A 22934-nucleotide genomic window follows, 5' to 3' on the forward strand; every position below is an offset into this window, starting at 1 on the left:
TTCCAAATCACAGTTAAAATCTCTAGATAGAACCTAAGAAAACAAGAAGTAGTCCTGTGGCACCTTAGGCTGTGTCTAAACTACATGCCTTTTTCGATAAAGGGATGTAGATTAGGCATGTCGATATTGCAAATGAAGCCAGAATTTAAATATACCATGCTTCATTTGCATAATGGTGGTTGCCACTTTTTTTTCAAAACGGGGCTTTTTCAAACAAACAGACAAAAAAACCCTCCGGCAGTTTAGATGGGGCATTTTCGACTGAGTACAGGATCTTTCTAAATGGGGTATTTCTGTCGAAAATGCCCCATCTAAACTACTGGGGTTTTTTTCCAAAAAAGCCCTGTTTTGGGAAAAAAGCAGCAGCTGCCATTGTGCAAATGAAGCATAGGGTATTTAAATCCCAGCTTCATTTGCAATATCAACGTGCCTAATCTACATCCCTTTATTGAAAAAGGGATGTCATTTAGACACAACCTTAGAGATTAAAAAATAGATAGCATCATGAGCTTTCATGGGTAAAACCCACTTCATCAGATGAGTTGGCATGGAAATAATAGAAATGAGGCTAATTAAAGTGGGCTGAATCTGTCCCATTTGTTGCTTTTGATGTGAAAATGTGGCTATTAAGACAGGGGAATATGCCTTTGTAATGCACCAACCAGTTAATGTCTATATTCAAGCCCTGGGTAACAGCATCAAATGTATAGATGAATTCCAGTACTGCAGTCTTTCTCTGTAATTGGGTGGTGAAATTCCTTTGTAGAAGAATGGCCACTTTTAAATCTATGATTGAGTGACCAGGTTCCTCTACAGATTTATGTGTGTTACCATTTCTGATGTCTGATTTGTGTCCATTTATTCTTTGTTGTTGAGCTGTGGTTTCCAACTAGTTCTGAAGCAGTAGCCAATATAGTGGCTACTGCTATAGTGAACTAGCCACACTCAACTAGCTAAATTTCCACATGTGACTAGTGTGTTGGACACCACAGTTGCAGAGACTGTCCAATTTGGCCAGTCTACATGGCAGAGGGGCATTGCTGGCATTTGATGGCGTATATCACATTAGAGGATGTGCAGTGATATGACCTCCTGATATTGTGGCTTATGTGGTTAGATCCTGTGATGGTGTCGCTTGTATAGATATGTGGTCAGAGTTGGCAATGGGGTTTGTTGCAGAGGGAGGTTCCTGAGTGAGCATGTCTGAGGTGTGATGTGTGACTGCTGGAAAGGATTTGCTTCAGGTTGAGGGGTTGTCTGTAGGTGAGGACTGGCTGGTATCTCAAGGCCTGTGAGAGTGAGGGATCGTTTTCCAGGATAGGTTGTAGATGGTCAATGATGCACTGGAGGGGTTAGTGGATGCATTAGTGGATGCTCCCAGGCTTATATGTGGCATTTGCGCTATGTTGGGGTAAAGGACACAATGTAGGGTTCTGTGCAGGAGAATTCTGCAACCCCTCACGTGTCAGGGAGCTGAACTGTTCTGCAGCCGAGGAGAAGGTGGACTATGTAGCTCTGGTGACTGGCAGGTAGCCAGGGGGTTCATACATAGCTAAAACGAACAGGACAAATAGCCCACTAGGGTATGGCAGATTATATCACTGTTCTTCTCTACAACCGCTAATTCAGTCTGTGGGCCAATTATGAGCTGCTTTAGGCTGAGGACCACATTTCCTCAGCTCTGTTTGGTTTTTCTGAGTTCACAGCCCATTGACGTGGGATGTGCGTTCTGTCCAAGGGTTTCCTCCCTTTTCTTTAAATACATTGTGGTAAATTCCTATTTCGAACATACCAATCCTTTATCTGTATAAGCCCCAGGATCTCCTTTCTTCAGGGCAGCTGCTTCCAAAGGCTGGGTGGCCTCCTGTGAAGAAAAATCCCATCAGAGGCATGACAGTTATAGTTAGTACTATTTAAATAGTTCACATCTCTATTGATTTCATGCCTTGTGATATCAACTGCTGAAATAAGAACAAACACACACAAAAGGCAAAGCTGTTATACAGTCTATGAGATTAGGGACATCTGTTGTTTGTTTATACAGCCTCTCAAATATGCATTGTGTTTTACAGACAGGTAAATTCTGCCACAAAGAAGTTATAGGCAAAGACCATAATAGTGAAACCGGATCAGCATGGGCAGGTCTCTGCACCATGAAGAACCCCGAGTGAAGGACTGCCGATAAAGTTACATGACAAGCAGCCATTGTAAAAGCTATGGGATTACTGGGAAGGGAATCTGAGATTAACAGCAATGAAATCATTTTGGCTTTAAATTGTGTGCCTGTGCAGTTCTGCATATTTCAGAGAAGGGCAGGGTTCATATGATTCAGGGAAGAGGAATTTCATAGGAGGAAAGAGCAGAGCCATTATGGACAAGGTCAGGAAGATGGGTCCAGAGCATGTTGTTAATGCTTAATAAACCACAGAAAGGAAACATTATTTACTATCATCAAACTCAAAGAGCAGGATGTGTAGCATCTTGTAAAAGAGTAAAATAATGTATGCGTAGGGCCCTTTCAGCCACTTGCCTGTAGAATTTATCCTTTTCCCACAAAACTATGCTCCAGAATCAGATGTAATGATTTTAAAATATTTCTTTAGACTTTGTGATTGTGAAGAAAATCTTAACAGTGTAAACCAGATGTAAAGTGGAACAAGATGCAGTGTTAATCTAGCAGATAGTCTAAAGAGAAATATTTGTAAATTGCCCCATTCATCTCAATGGTGTATTAATTCTGTAGTGTAGCCTATTTATTAACTAATTTAAATGTGAACACTCATTACTTCAGCCAAAACATCCAAGGGACAGGAGAGGACTGGGACTCTGAAGTGGCGCAGGGACTTGAGAGATCTGATCTGCCTCTCTGGGACTCTGTTTCCCCATCTATAAAATAGGAATATTGATCAGGTACTTGGACTGGATGATCTAGTGGTTCCCTTTGGCCTTAAAACTGAGATCCCTTTTGCAAAGCTCTTTAAGATGCAAAGCCCTGTACAACTGAAAACAAGTGTTTTGCATTAAAAGTGCTTCATTGCCGGGTATTTTGAACTTTATTTTAAAAGAAGAAAAGCAAATGAAAGGCTACAGTTTTGTGACTAAAAGTCAGATTGTGGTCCAAGTCCTCAGCTGGTATAAGCTGTAGTAGCCCTGTTAAAGTCAATGGAGATACACTGAGTCACACCAACTGAACATCTTGCTCATGGAGTCTAACATTTAGAGATGATTTAAAATGAATATTTCTGGTTTTAGATTTTAACCAATAAAACTGACCCAAGGCTTTCTTTTACAATTCATTTTTAAATGCACATGGAAAATACCTAGTTTAGCTATTTTGAAATGTAATTTTTTTAACTTTGACTCCTTTGCTGAGTTCTGTTCCCAAATTTGTTACCAAGAAATTAAATAATCTAGCAGAATTTCTTTGCAGTGCAATTAAAACATTTTTTAATTTGAGCCCCGCATAGGACATAAAGGGCTGTAATGACATATTATATGTAACATATGTAATTTTGCCCTGTTTTAACATACCAGCTTTTTATTTCTATAACTGTGGGGCATTCCTTTCTTCAGGACAGCTACCCCCAAGGCCTCTGAGCTCTTCTGTGAAGATAAACAAGACTTGCAGAGATCTGACCTACAATGAAAGCTATTTAATATCACAAATATTTTCAGAAATAGCTTTCTTACAAGCAAACATTCAATGTTAACTTCTGAGTGTAGCCTGAAACTAGCACAGACTGATTTATGAATAGCACATCTCCCTGCTCTAAAGAGTTGTACAGTTGTACGGTGTTGCTGCATACTGTGAAACACTGTGCTACTTTCTATTGGGGTATTGTCTTGAGCAGTGTTTATAAGTGTTCCTGAGCTCTTTGAAAGAAATGTGTTACACAAAAGCAGATTACTGTTACAGATGTGAACCTCTGAGGACAGACACAGATGGTCTATGCTAGAGAATTGAACTGGTGCCGCTAGATCATACCATTGTGTGCCCATAGTATTGCATGTCCACACTAGACCGTAGTTAACTGAAACAGCCTGCTTCCATTTTGTCTCGCTTCACATTAGCTCTGCCATACACCACTAGTGCAATGTCAATTGGATTCTTATCCCACCGATGCTTGCGCAGCTCCTAGGAGCAGAGGAGTCTGGGAAATTTTGAAAGGCCTTGTGGGATATATCTGGAAGTGTTTTACAGGAGTGCTGGAAGAGGCGGTTAGTGTGCTTGTCTAGAGAAGATGAGGCCACGGAAGAAGCTTCATGTCTCCTGTTGTGCTTCACCCTGTGCCTGGACCAGCTTCCCACTTCTTATTCACTATGCGCTTTTCTTGGGTATGTCTACACAGCAGGGCTTACCTTGAAATAAGCCATCCATATTGAGCTACGTCAATTGCGTAGCTTATTTCGAAACTGGGAGTGTCTACACAGCACTTATTTTGAAATAGAGCCCTTTTTCTCTGACTTCCCTTACTCCTCGTACAATGAGGATTACAGGAGTCGGAGTAAGAAGTCCTCCAGCTTGACAGTATTTTGACATTATTTCAAAATACCTGTCTGCTATGTAGACGTTGACTAAGTTATTTCGGAATAGTGCTAGTTATTTAGAAATAATGTTACTGTGTAGACATACCCCTTTAGTCCTAATCAACCTGCTTTGTGGTCCTCATTTTTGTTGTAGCCATGTTCTCTCATTCCTGAGCTGTTGCAGAGAAGTAGTATAAGGTCTGCTAACTTCTGGAGAGATAGTATCTCTATTTTCTGCTTTATAAAATGCTGGGTACATTTATGGTGCTGTATAAATAATGAACTATAAATAACACTGGCGCTCACTAAGATCTCATATTGTTAAGAGATATGATCATGTCACTGTGGATGGGTAGTAACTTGCAGGAAGGCAATTTTGCTGCCAGCTGATGCTTTCACATAACAATCATCACTATTTATCAGTGTTTAAAAACACTTAATCACTAAACCGTCAGACAATTTCGAGGCACAGTTCATTCATGTTGATTGGCAGACTTTGCTCACAACAGGCCTGGGATTGCATTAGCTAGGTTGGAGCAGGTCAGGATTGAGCCTCAATTGGCACGGATGTGTGGGAAGCTTGTTTAATACAAGTTCTAGCTGGTGGTATCAGTACCTCACTTTCATGAGCGCACAGGTCAATTTGTCTGCAAGTTGGCAACAGCTCATTGTGTTACAGGGAAAATGCAATAGACCTGCGAGATTCCGTTGACTGTGCATTTCTTTCCCTACCTTTTATAGTCTCTCTTCTCTTTTTCTCTGTGCATCATAAAACACTTTGCAACATTAGTTCTACTTTCAAGAGCTAGTAAGGGCACAGCAGTTGACAGCATGCATGTAGCCAGCACACTCCCATAGAAGCATTTTTCTGTCTATTTGAGAATTTCAGGAACCGATTCCTGACTTTGTATCACAACATAACATGTGTCACATATTATGAGACTGACCAAGTCTCTGCTGTCCTTGGCCCTGCCCCTTCTGCCTTCACCCCCACCCCTTGTGGGGGCCCCACGAAGGTGTCAGTTCTGCTGACAGAATGTGGTGAGCACCTGTCATCTAAAAACAAGGTCCCATCAAGGTGTATCTAAATTGGGTCTTCAGAGGGTTCTAAATGCCCAATAAAGCCTCTCTGGGCCATGATTGGACCTGGTCAGCTGTTCCAATTAGTTTGTACAAAGGTAACTGTGATCATGGTAGAATAAGATCTATTTCTATGTTGCAAATAATACTTCTAATTAAAAAAAAAAAAAGTTCGGTCTGTAAGGGTCTTTTTCCTCAGCCCCACATTGCGGTACCTGAGTAGCCACAATCCTTCCACAAGTACAAATCATTTAAAATGTAACCCCAGGCTGTTTCCTTCTATCACAGGGTGAAGTCCAGCAGACTTTGAGGTTTTTAATCAATCTTCGCTCAGGCAAAGCTTCCACTGAAGGCGATGAGGTCACTGAGTAAGGATTTGAGTGGCGCGAGGCCCAAGAGTTGGGCCCAGCAGACTGCGCAAATTAGCTGTCACAAAACTTTCAGCAGCCTTCACATGTGCACGGACCCGCCAGAGAACTGTGCTCTTGTGCCTCTATCTTACATTTTAATTTAAAAAATGATTCCTACGATTGTGGAGCAAACCACAAATATGGGGCAGAGTGTAAATGGAGGCAGGGTCTAATGCCTGGGTCCGCAAAGAGGCTGAAAAGTGAAGTTACCTTGGTGTAGTAACTGTCGTTCTTCGAGATGTGTGTCCCCGTGGGTGCTCCACAATAGGTGCTGGGCTTGCCCCAGTGCTGCAGGACGGAGATGTTCAAAGCCGTAGTCAGTTGAACCGTGCATGTGCGGGAGGGGGTGTCTTGTGGCGTTCGCGCTCCCCCGCGCTGCGCAATCCGGTCTTATCCAGTTCCTTGGACCCGCCTCAGAATCTGCAAGAGAGAGAAACAGACTCCGAAGTGCGGAGGTGGGTGGGTAGTGGAGCACCCACGGGGACACACATCTCGAAGAATGACAGTTACTGCACCAAGGTGAGTAACTTCGCTTTCTTCTTCGAGTGATGTCCCTGTGGGTACTCCGCAATAGGTGACTAAGTATCAGTACCCACCCAAGGAAAGGAGGTGGGATTCGAAGGTCCCTATGTATGTAAGGGAGAAAGCACTGTAGATGCTACGGAAGTATCCGAAAGCCATCTTGTTTTGATAGCGTAGTGCTTGGCAAATGTGAGAGAAAATGACCAGGTGGCGGCCCTACATATATCAGAAAGGGGAACACCTTTTAGGAAAGCAGTGGAAGTTGCTACTGCCCTCGTAGAGTGGGCTCTAAGGCATTGTGGGAGAGGCACATTTCGTATAGCATAGCACTTGGTTATGCAGGAAACAATGACGTTGGAGATTCTCTGGGATGACAAGGGCTCCCCCTTAGAGCGTTCAGCGAGGGAGACTAGTAACCTATCGGTTTTCCTAAACAGTTTAGTATACTCTAAATAAAAGGCTACGGCTCTACACACGTCTAGTGTGTGGAGAGCTGCCTCATGTGGTGAAGCATGAGGCGTCAGATAAAAAGTGGGTAGCACTATTGGCTTGTTGAGGTGACATTCTGAGCAGATCTTAGGAATAAAGGCTGGAAGGTGTCTTAGAATAATACTACCCTTGTTAAAAATGATGTCCAGAGGCAATGCCATCAATGCTGAAATCTCACTTGCTCTGCGTGCTGAAGTGATGGTGATGAGGAAGACCAACTTTGTGGTAAGGGTCTGAAGAGGAATAGTGGCTAGAGGCTCAAAGGATGGCATTGTTAGAGTTGCAGGTATCCAGTTCAGGCTTCACAACGGGGTGGGAGCACACAAAGGAGGGTTTAGGTTTAGTAGGCTCTTGAGAAATCTCCTGGTGAGAGGGTGGGCGAATAGCGAAAACCCTTCTATTGGTTGCTGAAAGGCAGTCGGTGCCACAGGATGGACTTTTAGGGATGCTAAGGCTAGTCTGCCCTGTTGCAGGTGCAACATATAGTCCAGAATTATGCTGACTAGGGTTGATTGAGGGTCCATATGATGTTCAGAGCACCAGGAAGTGAATCGTTGCCATTTGACAAGATAAGTAGACCATGTATTCTGTTTCCTACTGTGTATAAGAACGTCCTTGACACGGTCAGAGCAGAGGGCCTCGGAGGCATTCAGTCAACTAGGTACCATGCTGAGAGATGAAGAGTGTGCAGTTGTGGGTGCAGGACAGAACCTCGCTTCTGGTTTAGGAGGTTCTGGATTAGTGGGAGGTTATATGGCGGGAATCATGCGAGTCGCAAGAGGAATGGGTACCAATGTTGGCATGCCCACTCGGGCGCTCTCAATATTACCGAGGCTCTGTCGAGTTTGATCTTCTGTAGGACTCTGGAGAGAAGAGGAGTAGGTGGAAAAGCATACATGAGGGAACCTCTCCAACTGAGGAGAAAGGTGACCCCCAAGAAGTGGAGGCCGAGGCCCACTCTGGAACAGTAGTAGTAACATTTCCTGTTGGTGGTGGTGGTGAATAGGTCTATTCGACGAGTGCCCCAATGGCAAAAGACCAAGTGGAGGACTTCTCGATCAATCTCCCATTTGTGGTCTATTGCGAAAATCCTGCTGAGGGAATCTGCCATCGTGTTGTTGATGCCAAGTAAATAGGATGCCACAAGGGTAGTGCCGTTGGCAATGCATCATTTCCATAGTCAGGTTGCTTCTGTACACAGCAATTGGGATCGTGCACCACCTTGATGATTTATATAATACATGGCCGCTATGTTGTCTGTGAGAACGCCCACTATGAAAATGTCTGCAGGAGTTGGCAACAGCCCTCTGTTCCAGGAGATTTATATGTAGTAAAGACTCCTGTGGTGACCAATGGCCTTGGATAGAGAATTTGCCCATAAGAGCGCTCCAGCCGATGAGGGAGGCATCTGTGGTAATGTGACAATGAGGCGGCGGTGGATGAAACAGGGTGCCTGACAGTAAGTTGTTGTTTACCGCCCACCAGTGGAGGGAAGACCTGACTGTGGATGGGACGGTCACCAGCTTGTGTATGTTGTGCTTCATAGGATGGTATATTGTGATCAGCCAGTGCCGTAGCGGCCAAAAGTGTAATCTGGGATGGGGGAATGACCTATGTTGTGGAAGCCATGTGACCCATCAGTTTGAGTACTGTGATAATCTGTACCGAGCGCTTGTACAGGAGCTCGTTCAATAGGTCTCCAGTAGGGCAAACCAATCACCCTGCTCCGAGGCAGGTAGTATGGAAACTAAGGTCTTGAAGCATTGTTTCTGGAGATGTTTGTTTAATTGTTGGAGGTCTAATATCGGTCTCCATCCGCCGGTTCTTTTCTGTAGAAAGTAACGGGAGTAGGTTGCTTGAAATCTGGTAATGGGTAGATATGCCTTTGCTGTAACAGAGTCGAGGCAAGCACCTATAAACTCTAGGTTCTGAGTAGGGAGCAGAGTAGATTTGTCCTCATTGAAGAGGAGACCTAGGAGAAGGACATTTTCGGCCATGATTCGCACCATTTCAGAAGTTTCCGCATACGATCATCCTTTTATAAGACAATCGTCCAGGTAAGGATATATCATGATGCCTCTGCGTCGAAGGTGCGCGGTCACCACTGCGATCGTCTTTGTGAACACTCTGGGTGTTGTTGCAAGGGCGAAGGGCAGAACTCGATACTGAAATTGGTCTGTACCGATCATGAAGTGTAGAAATCTTCTGTGTGTGGGATGAATAATCACGTGAAAATAAGCATTTTTGAGGTTGAGAGCAGCAAACCAGTTGCCTTGCTCCAAGGCAGATAGTATGGAAACTAAGGTCTTGAAGCATTGTTTCTGGAGATGTTTGTTTAATTGTTGGCGGTCTAATATCTGTCTCCATCTGCTGGTTTTTTTTTCTGTACCAGAAAGTAATGGGAGTAGAATCTCCTCCCTTGGAATTGAAGTGGTACATCTTCTATCGCTCCTATATGAAGGAGATGAGTAATTTTGGCACATAGTAAGTCTTCGTGAGAGGGGTCCCTGAAGAGGGATGGGGATGGTGAGGTAGTGGGCGGAAGAGAATGGAATGGGATGACGTATCCGGAACGGATTATCTCTAGAACCCACTTGTTGGAGGTAATGTTGGCCCGCTGGTTGTAAAAGGGCCTCAAACGATGGTGAAACGTGGGTGAAACTTGGAGGGGCTGTGTGCTTGCTCTCGACCAATGTGTCAAACTTGCTGCTTGTTGCCGGGCTGAGTCTGCATGCAGTTGTTTAGGTTCTGGCGTCTCATTGGTCTGTGGCGTTGATGATGACATAGTTGATCGAACTGATGTTGTTGAGGTTGCCAGTGTTGTCTGGAATGGAAATAGTCATAGCGTCTCTGAAAGGGTGTATAACGCTTCCTTCTATACTGTGAGGTATACATTCCCAGTGATCGTAATGTTGTTCTAGAGTTTTTACTAGAGTGCAGAATCAAGTCTGTCTTTTTGCCAAACAATGTATCTTTATCAAATGGTAAATCTTCGACTTTTGATTGCAGTTCCTTAGGGACTCCCATGGACTAAAGGAATGAAGCCCTTCACATGACCACAGATGTAGCGGTGGTGCGGGCTGCCATGTCTGCCACATCCATGGCAATCTGAAGACTTGCTTGAGTGGAAGCATAGCCCTCCTGAGCCATGGACTTAAGCAGAGGCCTTTTGGATTCTACAAGTGCCTCCATCAGGGCTGTCAGCTTGGCGTAGTTATCAAAGTTATGATTTGATAAGTGCGTGAGGTAGTTAGCAATCCTGAGGAGTAAAGTTGAGGAGATGTACACTTTTCTCTCAAATAAATCCAGCTTTTTCGACTTCCTGTCTGTTGCGTTGGTTTTATATTGCGGCACTTTTGCTAACCGATGTGCGGCATCAACCACCAGAGAGTTGGGCTGGGGGTGACTAAATAGAAATTCTGACCCTTTCGGGGGCACAAAATATTTTTTGTCAGCCCATTTGTTAGTAGGGAGGGTAGAGGCAGGAGTTTGCCATAATTTGTTAGCCATCTCCAAGATAGCTTCATCCAGGAGTATAGCCAATTTGGTGCTGTGGGTGGTTTGTAAGTTTTTAAGGAGATGGTGTTCCTTCTCCTTAAATTCCCTGAGTTGTATGTCCTGCAACACTGCCACTCTCTTAAAAAGATCCTGGAATTGTCTCAAATCATCTGGTGGGGACACGTCTCCAGGGATGACCGCTTCATTTGGAGAGGAGGATTGGTCTGTAGGAGACACTTCAGGAGGCTGTGTCTCTGTCGTAGTACGGGGTTCTTCCGCCTGAACAGAAGGAGGAGGGTGGTGCGGAGATGAGCCTTGCTCCGGGAGCAGAGGGGCCAAAAGCAGGGAGTGTCTGGAGGAGGAATAACCTGTCATAGCTCTTGGCAGGGATCTGAGCGAGTAGCGATAATGGCAGCTGTGTGGTGAGTATTCCCTCATAGTGAGGGTAGTCATAGCGGTCCCGGTAAAAGCAGGATGATCATGAGGGGGATGCCTATATTGATGATGCCTGGAGTAATCATGTCGAGAAGATGATCTCTGCGACCAGAGCGATGGAGAGGGGGAGTACGATCTCCTCGCAGGTGGAGATGGAGAGGCAGAGAAATGATGAGAGTCCCCATGGGTATAACTAGGAGGCATCAGAATTGGAGATGGGAGTCTATCAGGAGAGGTATATCTCCTAGAAAGCCAGGATGATCTCCTATTTGATCGTGGAGGTGGAGAAGGTGAGGGAGCCGGTGAAAATGCAAGAGGAGGCGAAGCTGGGGACGGACTGTGAACGTGGTGGGTCTTTGCACGTGCTTTGGTCGGTGCCGCTCATTCCAGTGCTGAGGATGACGCCATGGGCTCTCTGGGTGCTGTCTGCTCTGGCACCGAGGACGGTGCTGATTGCTGAAGTGCTGAGGCCGGCTCATAGAGACTCCACGCTGATGTTGGTTCCTATCGACTCCTTGGCAAGATCGGTGCATCCCTGAGCCGTGCCAAGGCCGGTGCTGAGCAGCCATGAGTTGGTGCCGGTGGTTCCCAGTTCCGTGACTTAGTTGGTGACATACGGTCTAGCGCCAGGATCAGCGCCGTTTGCTCCCGTGCTGAGGTTGGTAACTCCTCTGGTGCCAAGCCCGAGTCAGAGGAAATAGACGCGATCCGTACTGGTGCCGACTGCACCTGCAGTTCCGTCGCCAGAGGCGGTGCTGATGACTTCAGTGCCACCGCTGCTGGTTCTGCCATTGAAGAAATCACGGTCATGTTGTGGGAGGTGCCAGGCAGATTTTTAGATGCCTTAGAAACTGAACGGGCACTTATAGACGAAGTGCCCGACTTAGACCCTGAGCTAGTTCTGCCAGGGGGAGTTAAAGGCAGCGATCTAGTGGGGTAGGGCCTGGGCTTCTTGGGAGTCGACCTAGTTGGAGAGGAGGTGCTCTGTTTCTGAGGTTGCTGGATGGGCCCAGGTGGAGAGGATGAACCAGCAGGCTGGAATGCCTTATCAAAAAGAATCATGTGGAGCCTCATTTCATGATCACGGCGGACCCTAGCTGTGAGTTTAGAACAATGTATGTTTAGAACAATGTATTCTGTTGAGCCTGACTTTTGCTGAGGCAGTAGATACATGCTGCGTGGCCATCAGAGTCAGGCATGGCATCGCGGCACAGGGAGCACTTTTTATACCCAGGGGAACCCGGCATATTTAATATCTATGTTGTTCTTCCTTTTCCCTTTTCTCTTTTTTTTTTTTTTTTTTTTAAAGTATAGAGGAATGGCAAACTATATACATGAACCAATGGCCGTAACACGGGAGAGGGAAGGAGAATGGAAACTTAGCGGTACACACTAACCAAGAAGAAAATTTTTTTTTTCTACTGGAACGTGAACATGTCTAAGTAATAACTAGAAGAAATAAACTGAAGAAAATATAACTGGTTTTATCTCACAAAGTGTTAAGGAGGAGGAGAGAAGATTCGCTCCGTCTGCAGCCTAAGGCAGTTGAGAGGAACTGGATAAGACCAGAGTGTGCAGCACGGGAGAGTGCGAACGCCGCGAAACGCCCCCTCCTGCGTATGTGCGGTCTGACTGACTACGGCCTTGAATATCTCCGTCCTGCGGCGCCAGGGCAAGCCCAGCACCTATTGTGGAGCACCCACGGAGACATCACTCGAAGAAGAACAATAGATCCACACGATGTGAACTGCTCTCTTCATCTCCCGTTGATGTGTTCCATGCTTTCTGATAGTGCATGGGCCAGAATACAGACTTTGAGGAGTCCGTACTCCCCCAGCAGTCTCCTGCTGACGTCACTGGCTTGCAGAGATGCTGCACCTATGCCGATGGGAGAAGCCGTCAGTGTCGGTGGCATCCTCGCTGAAGTGCTTTAGCAGCACAACTGCTCTGATGGACCTATCCTGAAGTCTGGCTGTGCCCAATGACAGAACTCAATATTGCCCTCACTAGGTGTTCAAAAATCACGTTAGCTCCCCCCTTCCCCAAAAGGCTTAAAAGTAACTATGCTGTAAAAACATTGGGCTCTTCCTATTTACCTTCTGATTTCTGAGCCTTTGGGTCTCAACTATGTCATGCTTTCAAGCTTTTCTTTGCACCCATGAGGGCTAGAAATCAATTTCTTAAAAAAAAAAAAAAAAAAAAAAAAAAAAAAAAAACAGTGCTGAGATTCTCATGTTGTAACCAGATGATTCCAGGATCTGGGCCTTTAATATGAGATCCGGGATAAAATCATGAGATTAAAACACTGCTCCTGAATTTCTCCTGTTTGCCCCCATTTTCTGCAGGGCAAAGCTCCCTGGGGATGTTCTCTTGTAGTTGCTTATTTAAGCAGAGCCAAATCCCTGAAGCAGACCTTTATATCAGGACTGACAGGGCCCTGCGACTTAGTAAAATGCATTTCAAAATAACAGCCCTCTCTTCTCTTGGTCTTCATGGCACTGGATGCGTAGGGCAGACTGTCATTCACTTCCTGGTATCAAGAGTGTAACTTGTGTTACACCCTAGTGACTATTACGGCTGATTGACAGAGTCTCATTCCGTTCACCTTGATTCTAAGGAAGGGGATCCTCATGGAAGGGGCAGCGTTTCTGACTGTAGTGCCAGGCCTCTGGGCAAGGCGTGCGGGGTGATTCTGCACTTAGTGGGGAAAGGGTGTGGGTTCCAAGCACCATCGACATGTCTACAAACCTGCCACCCCTGTCCTTTGGTTTACTATGCAGTCAGGAAGAGGACAAATGAGAAGCTACAGGGAAGTAGTTGTAGGCAAATGACCTATCTGCTAGTCCACTCAAGAACCCCCACCCCTTCCTTACCTTCAGGCCATCTCTTATCCTGCCTTCCTAGTATGGGAGGCAGTTCCATCCCTGGGGCAACCTGTGTTGGCTGTCTGGCTGCTGCCTGAGTGGGGGACCTTGAAGCCACCACTCTATGCTCTAGATACTGATGCCCTATCCCCAAGTTTACTGGAGATCCCACTCCATCTCCCTACCTTCAGCAGGTCCCATATCCTGCCTTCCTAATGCGTGAGCCACCTTCAGAGGCTAGGTGAAAAAAACCTCCTTTTTAAATATGACTACCAGTAGCGTCCCACCTTTGCATTGTAGTTCAGAGGACTGATGGATTAGAAAGTCTACAGTAAAACTGAGGTAGCCCAGTTGACTTACAAAGCTTGGAATGTTAACAAAACACAACAAAACCCCTCTTCTGTTGAAAGTGTGGGAGGAAGAGATAAGTAAACGCCAAATGAGGCTGGGAAATATATTGTAACTGGAGCACACTGCATCTCTCTTTGGGCCTCTGCCATCCACGCAGTAAATTAAAGGTTGGTCTCTGTTTCAGCCTTGCCTAAAGCAGAGACCCCCTCAGTCTTGATGTTTTCACTTAAACAATATCATCGATTTCTATCTGGGATATAAGAGTTTAACCGGAGAACTGGTTAACCGATGAGCTGATGCTTATTAGTTATCGGCACTGGTTAAACCCAGGCAGCCATGGCCACCCCAACAGCCCTGTGGGACCAGGAAAAATGGCAGCCCCCCAGGAGTTGCAGTTAATTATGTAAGTGATAGAAATGTCATCAGTTACACAGTTAATTTTTTTTTACTTTTTTACATCCCTAATTTCTATTCCTCTATTTTCAGATGACCTTCCTTCCTTAGGTTACATAAGACTGGGTTGCTCTTCCATATTATGTCACTGTTTCATCTAGTCCTGCCTCGAGTGAGAGCCAGTATGAGATTTTTCAGAAGAAGGTGAACTCCTGGACAGATTCTAGGTATACTTAAGCTGATTAACTATTCAAACTGTGGAGAAAAACACCAAAGTATGCTAGAAAGAAACATATATCATTCTTTCCTCACATGATGCAAAGCAAACTTATACCAGGCCTTTCCATAACTATTTGATGTGCACCACTTCCATCTTGCCTTTCTATTGCGGTTCCAAAATAGTATCATAGATCTCACCTTGTCATTCAGCTCTTGACACAAAGGGAAGGTTTCATGTGGATGTATATGAAGGCTGGTTCCTGTTTCAAGGGATAATCCACAATCTCCTGCAATGAAATTGAGAAAATCTGGATCACATATCAGAATCATTTAGATTCAGAATGTATATTTTATAGAGTGATTTTAATGCTTTTCTAAAACATGCTAGTCTAACAGCCCCTGAGCCCAGGAGACTGAAGTTATCTCTCTTCAGTGCAAGCTTTCCCACAAGAGTGAGACCCTGCAAATCTCTCTATCTGAACCCTTTTGTGGTAGGAGGATGCTACAGGCTCTGTGCACATCTAGTCCTGGGTTTCACTTGTGTAAGTGAAGGTGCTGTAAGGTGCCAATTGTGTTGGTAGAGTCGATGCAAAATGCCTGAATACTTGAGTACTGGCTAATTTAGCATTGGTGGATATAGAACAGCACAGCAAGGGTTTACTCTGTTTAAGGTCTCCCATGTGTTTGAGCAGCATGGTGAGGGAGGCTTTTCGATGTTTGCATGTCAGTGTTGGGAGCCAGAACCAGTTATGTTTTCCAACACGTATTACTTTGCACTTATCAACATGTGATTTTTCATCTGCCATTTTGTTGCCTAGTTACCCAGTTCTGTGAGATCCTTTTGTAACTTTTCAGTCAGTTTTGGACTTAAGTAATTTTGTGTCATCTGCAAACTTTCCACCTCATTGTTTATCCCTCTTTTCAGATAATTTATGAATTGGCATAACAGCATTTGTCTGAGTACAGATCGTTGGGGAACCCCATGACTTACCACTTTCCACTGTGAAAACTGATGACTTAATCCTACCCTCTTCTATCTTTTAACCAATTACTGTACCATGAGACGACCGTCCCTTTTATCTCATGATTGCTTTCTTTGCTTAAGAGCCTTTGGTGTGGGTGTTGTCAAAGGCTTTCTGAAAGTCCAAGTCCTTTGCATCAACTCTTTTCCACATATTTGTTGATGCTCTCAAAGAATTTTAGTAGATTGTTGAGGTGTGATTTAACTTTACAAAAGCTTGAGTTGACTCTTCTCTTAAAATATCATGTTCTCTATGGCTCTGATAATTCTGTCGTTCACTCTAGGTTCATCCAGTTTGCCTGGTGCTGAAGTTAGTCTTACTGGCCTGTAATTGCAAAGATTGTCTCTGGAGCCTTTTTAAAATTAATTGGCATTACGGATGACTATAGAATAGCTTCTTCAGACCCGAAGTAGAGCTCTGTGTAAGCTAGCAACCTTGTTTCTTTCACCAACAGAAGTTGGTCCAATACAAGATAGTAATTCATAGCCTCTCTGATATCCTCAGACTAATATAGTTAAGCCAAGACTGCAAACAAGCTGAATGCAAAGACAGACATTCAAGAAATGAGGGAGAATATTACTTAAACTGTGAGCACTTGAGGAGGAAATTGTCATTTTATACTGTTTGTAAGCACTTTAGCACCGCGGGGTTCTGGTCTGGGGCTACGGATTGTAGATGACCTAGATTGTGCTTGGTCCTGCCATGAGGGCAGGGCACTGGACTTAATGATCCCTCAAAGTATCTTCCAGTTTTAGTGTTCTATGATTCTGTGAATCTATGTGTTGGTAATTCAAAATAAGAATAATTATTCCCCTAAAAGTACTGAGGAATGGCTAATCGCTTTCCGTAGACCTTTGAGTACTCTCTTTAGTGTAGCTGTTAATTTTCAGATACAGAAATGAAGAGGACAGAGACTGCTTATGATATTACACTCATGGGCCTCTAAATACAAACAGACCAGATGGTGCAAGAACATTAAAATGATAGATGCTGGAGTCTAAGTGTGGTGTACAGCATATTAGTGATAACTAGATGCAATGTGTTGTAGGCAGCTTGGTAACTGTTATATTTGAACAATGTAAGTATGTACAGATTGAAAATATACATTGGCTGGTAAGCCTAGCGGTGGAAAGAGATGCTGACTTGTGTCTATTGTAGCACCTCCATTATATCTTGGTGGCAGCTAGAGCTGAGTGGGAAATGTTTTTCCAGCCCTGTGAGAGTTTTGGAGATTCCAACCTTTTCCCTGATCCTAAATCACGATGAAGAGTCTATCTTGAATTTTCACAAACCAATAAACTGAAAAAAATCTCGATCAGATCAGTGAACACATTTAGTATGGATGTCTACTTTATAAAGTTCTTACATAGTGATTGTTATCAGTAAAGCTCAAAGTGTTTTGCAAAGGATAAGTCTCATGGGGAGCTTAGCTTTCAGAGCCGGGAAGCAACTTACTTGAGGTCATCCAGTAGATTAGTGGCAGAGCCATATATAGAACCCAGTTTTCCCAAGTCCTACTCCAGGGCTCTAGCCACTAGGCCATGCTGTTCAAACCAAAACAGCTTACAATTCTAATTTGAGATGAATGGGTCAACAATTTCAGAACTTTTTTTTTCTGAAAAACCATTCAAATCAGGGGGACTGATTGATTGATTGACACTGACCCTTTTTCTTCTGGCTTTCAGACAACCTCCTAACCTTGTCAAGTTCTTGATCAGCAGAAGCAATATCCCCATAGATCAGAACCCACCAATTCAAAGTGATAGGACCCTGCCAGAACAACAGTTGCAAAACATAACCTCCACTGATGCAATAATCACCCCCAAAACACACCCTTCAAGATGCATGGGTCTCACAAGTACTTATCTTCATGAGACGAACCTCACCTAGCGCATCAAATGCCCCAATAACAACATGAATGAAAGTAGACAATCACTGAGGCTATGTCTACTGAGGCTATGTCTACACCACAAAGAGAAGTTGGAAAAAGATAGGCAAGTTGCAGTCTTTTTCCCCTTTTCTTACAAAAGAGGCTTTTCCGACATTTGGTTCGTCTTCACGGGGCCAAATGTCAGAAAAAAACCCTCTTTCAGAACATCCCTTCTTCCTCATAGAATGAGGCTTACAGGGATGCTGAAAAAACGCATCTGCTTTTCCAAAATATTTTTAAGAAAAGCAGACACATTCATTGCTCCCAGCAGAGCTTTTCCGGGATACTTCTGGTATCCTGGAAAAGCTCTGCAGTGTAGACATAGCCTGAGCTCGAGTGAACTCAAGCAAGAAAATCTTAAGACAAAACCAGCATATCACACATGGGTGAACCCCTTTCAGAAAGGGATCACTCTGTAGCTGATCTTTCAATACTTGTCCTCAAGGGAAAACTGCAAAATAACTTCAAAAGATGAACCTTGGAACTTAAATTCATAACTTTGCTAGACACCAAAAGTCCTGGGCTTAAGTGACACAGGTTTTATGGCTCATTACTACAATTTGTAACACGCCCCGCTGACTACTTCAAACTCTTCGTGCACAACAATCTATCTCTCAGTTGCTCACTTCATTTCAAGTGACCACGTCCAACATGGTACCCCGTCTGTTTAACAATCTGTCCTGGCTTGTATTTAGCTCAGAACTCTGCTTCTTTCCGCAGAGTTGAAGAAGAGCTCTATAGCTCAAAAGCTTATACCTTCCACCAACAAAAGTTAATCCAATAAAAGATTTTCACTCATCTACCTTGTTTCCCTCATACGGTTTCAATTTTGATAAAATTGGTATTTTCTGACAAAACGTTTTGTTGGAAAATTCCCAACTAGCTCGAGTTACTGCCCTGTCTAGTGCATGTTAGTCCTTTTAACAAAACAGTACATATGGGTCAGAGTGAGTGTCACTTACCTTTGTACCAGCTGTAACATTTGTTAACTAACCTTAGAACATAGCCAGTGAGTTATGGAGAAGTGAAATCCTGTCTCTGTAGCATCAATGGTTATTTTTCCACTGACTTTAATGAGGCCAGAATTTCAACTTGAGCAAAGTGTCCAAGATTAGAGGAATTTGCGTCAAGGTGCACTATCTGGGCATAGAACCTTATATTCATAAATGATTTGGAGAAAGTGATAAACAGTGAGGTGGCAAAATAAGCAGATGACACACAACTGCTCAAGACAGTTAAGACCAAAGCAGACTGAGAAGAGCTTCAAAAGGATCTCACAAAATTAGGTGACTGAGCAGCAAAATGGCAGATGAAATTCAATGTTGATAAATACAAAATAATGCATATTGGAAAACATAAAACCAACTATTCCTATAAAATGTTGGGGACTATTGCCACTCGAGAGAGATCTTGAAGTCATTGAGAGTAGTTATCTGAAAGCATCCATTCAGTGCGCAGCAGCAGTCAAAAAAAGCAAAACAGAATGTTGGGAATCATTAAGAAAGGGATAGAGAACAAGACAGAGAACATCTTATTGCCTCTATAAAAAACCATGGTACACCCACATCTTGAATACCGCATACAGATGTGGTCACCTAATCTCAAAAAAGATATATTGTCATTGGAAAAGGTTCAGAAAATGGCAACAAAAATGATGAGGGGTTTGGAACAGGTCCCATATGAAAAAAGGTTACAAAGACTTGGACTTTTCATCTTAGAAAAGAGGAGACTAAGAGGGGATATTATAGAGGTCTATAAAATCATGTCTGATATAGAGAAAGTGAATAAATAAAAGTTATTTACTCCTTACCAGAGCACAAGAACTAGGAGTCACCAAATGAAATTAATAGGTAGCAGGTTTAAAATAAACAAAAGGAAGTACTTCTTCACACAATGCATAGTCAACTTGTGGAACTCCTTGTCAGAGGATGTTGTGAAAGCCAAGACTATAACAGAGTTCAAAAAAGAGCTAGATAAATTCATGGAGGATAGGTACATCAATGGCTATTGGCCAGGATGAGCAGGGATGACATCCCTAATATCTGTTTGTCAGAAGCTGGGAATGGGATCACTTGATTATTTGTTCTGTTTAGTCTCTTTGGGGCACCTGGCTTTTGCTGCTGTATGAAGACAGAATACTCAACTAGATGGACCTTTGGTCTGTCCCAGCATGGCCGTTCTTAAGATCTGAGGTTTTTCAACTGTATCTGGTTGCACTCCCAATAGTAACTTGGAATGAAGGCTAGTGGTAAATAATTGCTGGAGAGGGAAACCATGCTTCTTAAATCTTATCTTGATTAATAAATTACCACAAACTTTCTCCCTGAAAATAATCACCCTTGTTGCACAAAGTCAAAAAATAAACTGTCTGATGAGAAAATAAATGTTTAAATATTGACCTTGTCCTTTTAATCTGATTTGAGGATTATAGTGTTTAACTAACTTGTATATTTTGAATGGAAATGTGTGGTCCTCGAAGTATGGATAATGGTGACCCTGTTAAATGGAGAGGAAGAAAATCTGAATAAACATATTAAATCAGGATTCTGGAAACAAACAGCGTGGAAAGAATACTTAGTGTTAATTGTTGACCATAGAATTCAAGGGTAGATGCTCAGGAGAATGAGAAATGAGAACACACATTAATTATTGAGAATGGAGCTTGAAGACACATATTCTGGACTAAAAAGAGATAAATAGCATAATAAATGTTAATGTTCTCTCACAGAATGGAGAGAGAGACAGAGAGATCCTTCTACGAAAAAGAGATAATGAAATGGGAAATTTGTACATATGCCAATTTTATTGTGAGTCTTGCAATATTAGGTGGGTTTCTTAGCCATCTATCTCATGGTGAATCTTCCTCTTTTTCATATTTAAAAAAGAATTTTAAAAGCTACCCTACATGTATTTATTTTTTTATATTACAGGCAGTCCCCGAGTTACGCGGATCCCCCTGGCTCTTCAGTGCCCTTCCATGTTACATGCTTCCTCTACGCCATGGGAAGCAAGGCAGGCACGGAGCTCAGTCCCTACAGTCACTACTGTAACAGGCACCCAATGAGTGCCATGCCCCCCCCACCCTCAGTCCACTGGTTTTTATTTATTTTTCACCTTTTTTAAAATTTGGGAATAAACACCAAAAATTCCTATGAAATAATAATAATTAATAAAAAACCCTTGAAAACAAAGGTTTTACAATTAAAAGTTAGCAATATTGTAGTTAAAGAGGGTACGTCTACCACCACGGTCTACTTCCAGTATCCCAAAATAGCTACCTTGCGTCTTAACAAGCTGCCCATTATTTCAGAATATTTTTTGAAATAATGGGCATGCTATTTCGGCAGCCCTGTAGCCCTTGTTCCACAAAGGTTAAGGAAAGTCTCGAAATCGTGTGTTATTTCAAAATTTGGTACTGTGTAGACGTGCCAAATTTTAAAATAAGCTATTTCGAAATAGAATCGAAATAAGATATGCAATTCACATAGCGCAAATTGCATATCTTATTTCGAGTTTAGGAGGCTGTGTAGACACACCCAAACAATGTATGTAGCAATGCTTCCAGTTAGTGTCTTTTTATGCAGTGTCAGGCAACCTAGTTTTCACTTGCTTATAACTTTGCCAACCTTAAATTGTTTGGGATTAAATTTTCCACCCTGGGTCTCTGCCTCAGGCTGAGTGTATGGTTCTGTTTGTTTTAATTTTTTTGAAAGTTTCAGCCGTCTCCAAGAATGAGGTTAGGGAAAAATATATCCTTTGCCCAAGTTAAAAATAAAATATAAAAAAATCTTAGATCAAGTGAGTCAGGAAGCTCTAACATCTACATGCTTAAGAGCAGGGTCTTGGAATTTGGCAGGAGGAATGCTTTTGTGTCCGAGATGTGCCTCTTGCTATACCTGTGAAATTTGCCCCCACATTAAGCTAAGTTATAAGCTTTTAAAAATAATCTCCATTTGCACGGTCCAAATAGTTCTGTGTGTGTGTGTGTGTGTGTGTGTGTATAAATATGTAATAAACATAAATGCCTTTTTCTGCTGTTTTGAATATATGACTTTCCCTGTTCTCTCTCAGAGGAGTAGCTATGTTAGTTTGTAACTTGAAAAAAACGAGTAGTTCTCTAGCACCTTCGGGCATGTCTACACTAGGAAATTATTTTGAAATGAATTATAACCTCCAAAATAACTATTTCAAAATAATCTTATTCCCCAAGGAAAGCAGGAGTTATTTCAAAATAATGGGTGTGGTAGTATGGACGCTCTGCTTTTTATCATATATATCAGGGGTTCCCAAACTTTTTGACACGGGGACCAGTAAATCCATTCACGAACTTTGGGAGGACTGGTAACGTTCATTTGCATATTTCCGTATTCATTAATCAAATGATGAATATTCAAATGAGTTGTTTCTGGTCCTCCCAAACCCCCAGTGCCAGCTTTAGCAAAGCTTTTGATATGGTCACCCACAATATTCTTGCCAGCAAGTTAAGGAATATGGATTGGATAAATGGACTGTAAGACAGACAGAAAGTTGGTTAGACCAGGGTTTCCCAAACTTTTTACATTAGTTGGAATCCTTTTTTTTCAATTCTGCTTTTTGCAGCCCAAAAATATAAACACGTAAAAAACAAACTGAGAAAATACCAGATGTATAACATGTCTGGCATTTTCTCATTAGGTAAGTTTTATTATTACTAGATGTATCAGTTTGTAGTTTCGAACTGCCTGGCTGGTAAATGTGCTCAGGCTGCATGAGCGTGTCTACCAGCCAGATAGTTTGCAACTACTCAAGGGGGTGTGTGTGTGTGTCCCCGGGCCGGACTAACTCGTGCTTTGTGGGGAGGAGAGGGTCAGGGGGACAGCGCCCTGAGATCTACATATGGCCAGATCAGTCCCACTCCCCGCAGGCTGATTCATTCCTCCCACTTGTTCCCCCCGCTGTGCCTCTGGCCAGCCCTACTTCCCCCAACCCCCTCCCAGGCAGCCAGTTCTCCCCTGCTTCTCCTCCCAATCTCCCTTGGCTAGCCCCACAGCCCACATCCAGCCCTCCTTCCGGCGGCCGCTTCTCCCCCCTACCCTCCCTGCACATCTTCTCTGGCCAACTCCCTGCCCCCAACCTTGCGCCCCCTGGCATCCCTGCTTCCACCAGTCCCCCCAATCTCCCCAGCCCGCCCCGATTCCCCAGTTCAGTGCTGCTT

The 22934-nt window shown here is 43.4% G+C and overlaps 2 protein-coding genes across 6 annotated transcripts in view; one reads left to right on the top strand and one right to left on the bottom strand.

Annotated features, from left to right (window-relative positions):
• Positions 1 to 10346, top strand: part of SUMO1 (small ubiquitin like modifier 1) — an 80960-nt gene extending 70614 nt beyond the window's left edge. For both annotated transcript variants that reach the window (XM_075933858.1, XM_075933856.1), the window contains exon 7: positions 10038 to 10346. In XM_075933858.1, the coding sequence (XP_075789973.1) occupies positions 10038 to 10070 (33 nt within the window). In that variant the 3' untranslated portion in view covers positions 10071 to 10346. The remainder of the gene's footprint in view (positions 1 to 10037) is intronic.
• KIAA2012 (KIAA2012 ortholog) overlaps positions 1 to 22934 on the bottom strand; it is a 125972-nt gene that overhangs the window by 48881 nt on the left and 54157 nt on the right. For all 4 annotated transcript variants that reach the window (XM_075933854.1, XM_075933853.1, XM_075933852.1 and 1 more), the window contains exons 12-13: positions 14987 to 15075; positions 1793 to 1864 (exon numbers count right to left, since the gene is read on the bottom strand). In XM_075933854.1, coding sequence (XP_075789969.1) covers positions 1793 to 1864; positions 14987 to 15075 — 161 coding nt within the window. The remainder of the gene's footprint in view (positions 1 to 1792; positions 1865 to 14986; positions 15076 to 22934) is intronic.

Source organism: Pelodiscus sinensis, chromosome 7 (genome assembly GCF_049634645.1).
Source record: "Pelodiscus sinensis isolate JC-2024 chromosome 7, ASM4963464v1, whole genome shotgun sequence".
In the NCBI taxonomy this organism is placed as follows: domain Eukaryota; kingdom Metazoa; phylum Chordata; order Testudines; family Trionychidae; genus Pelodiscus; species Pelodiscus sinensis.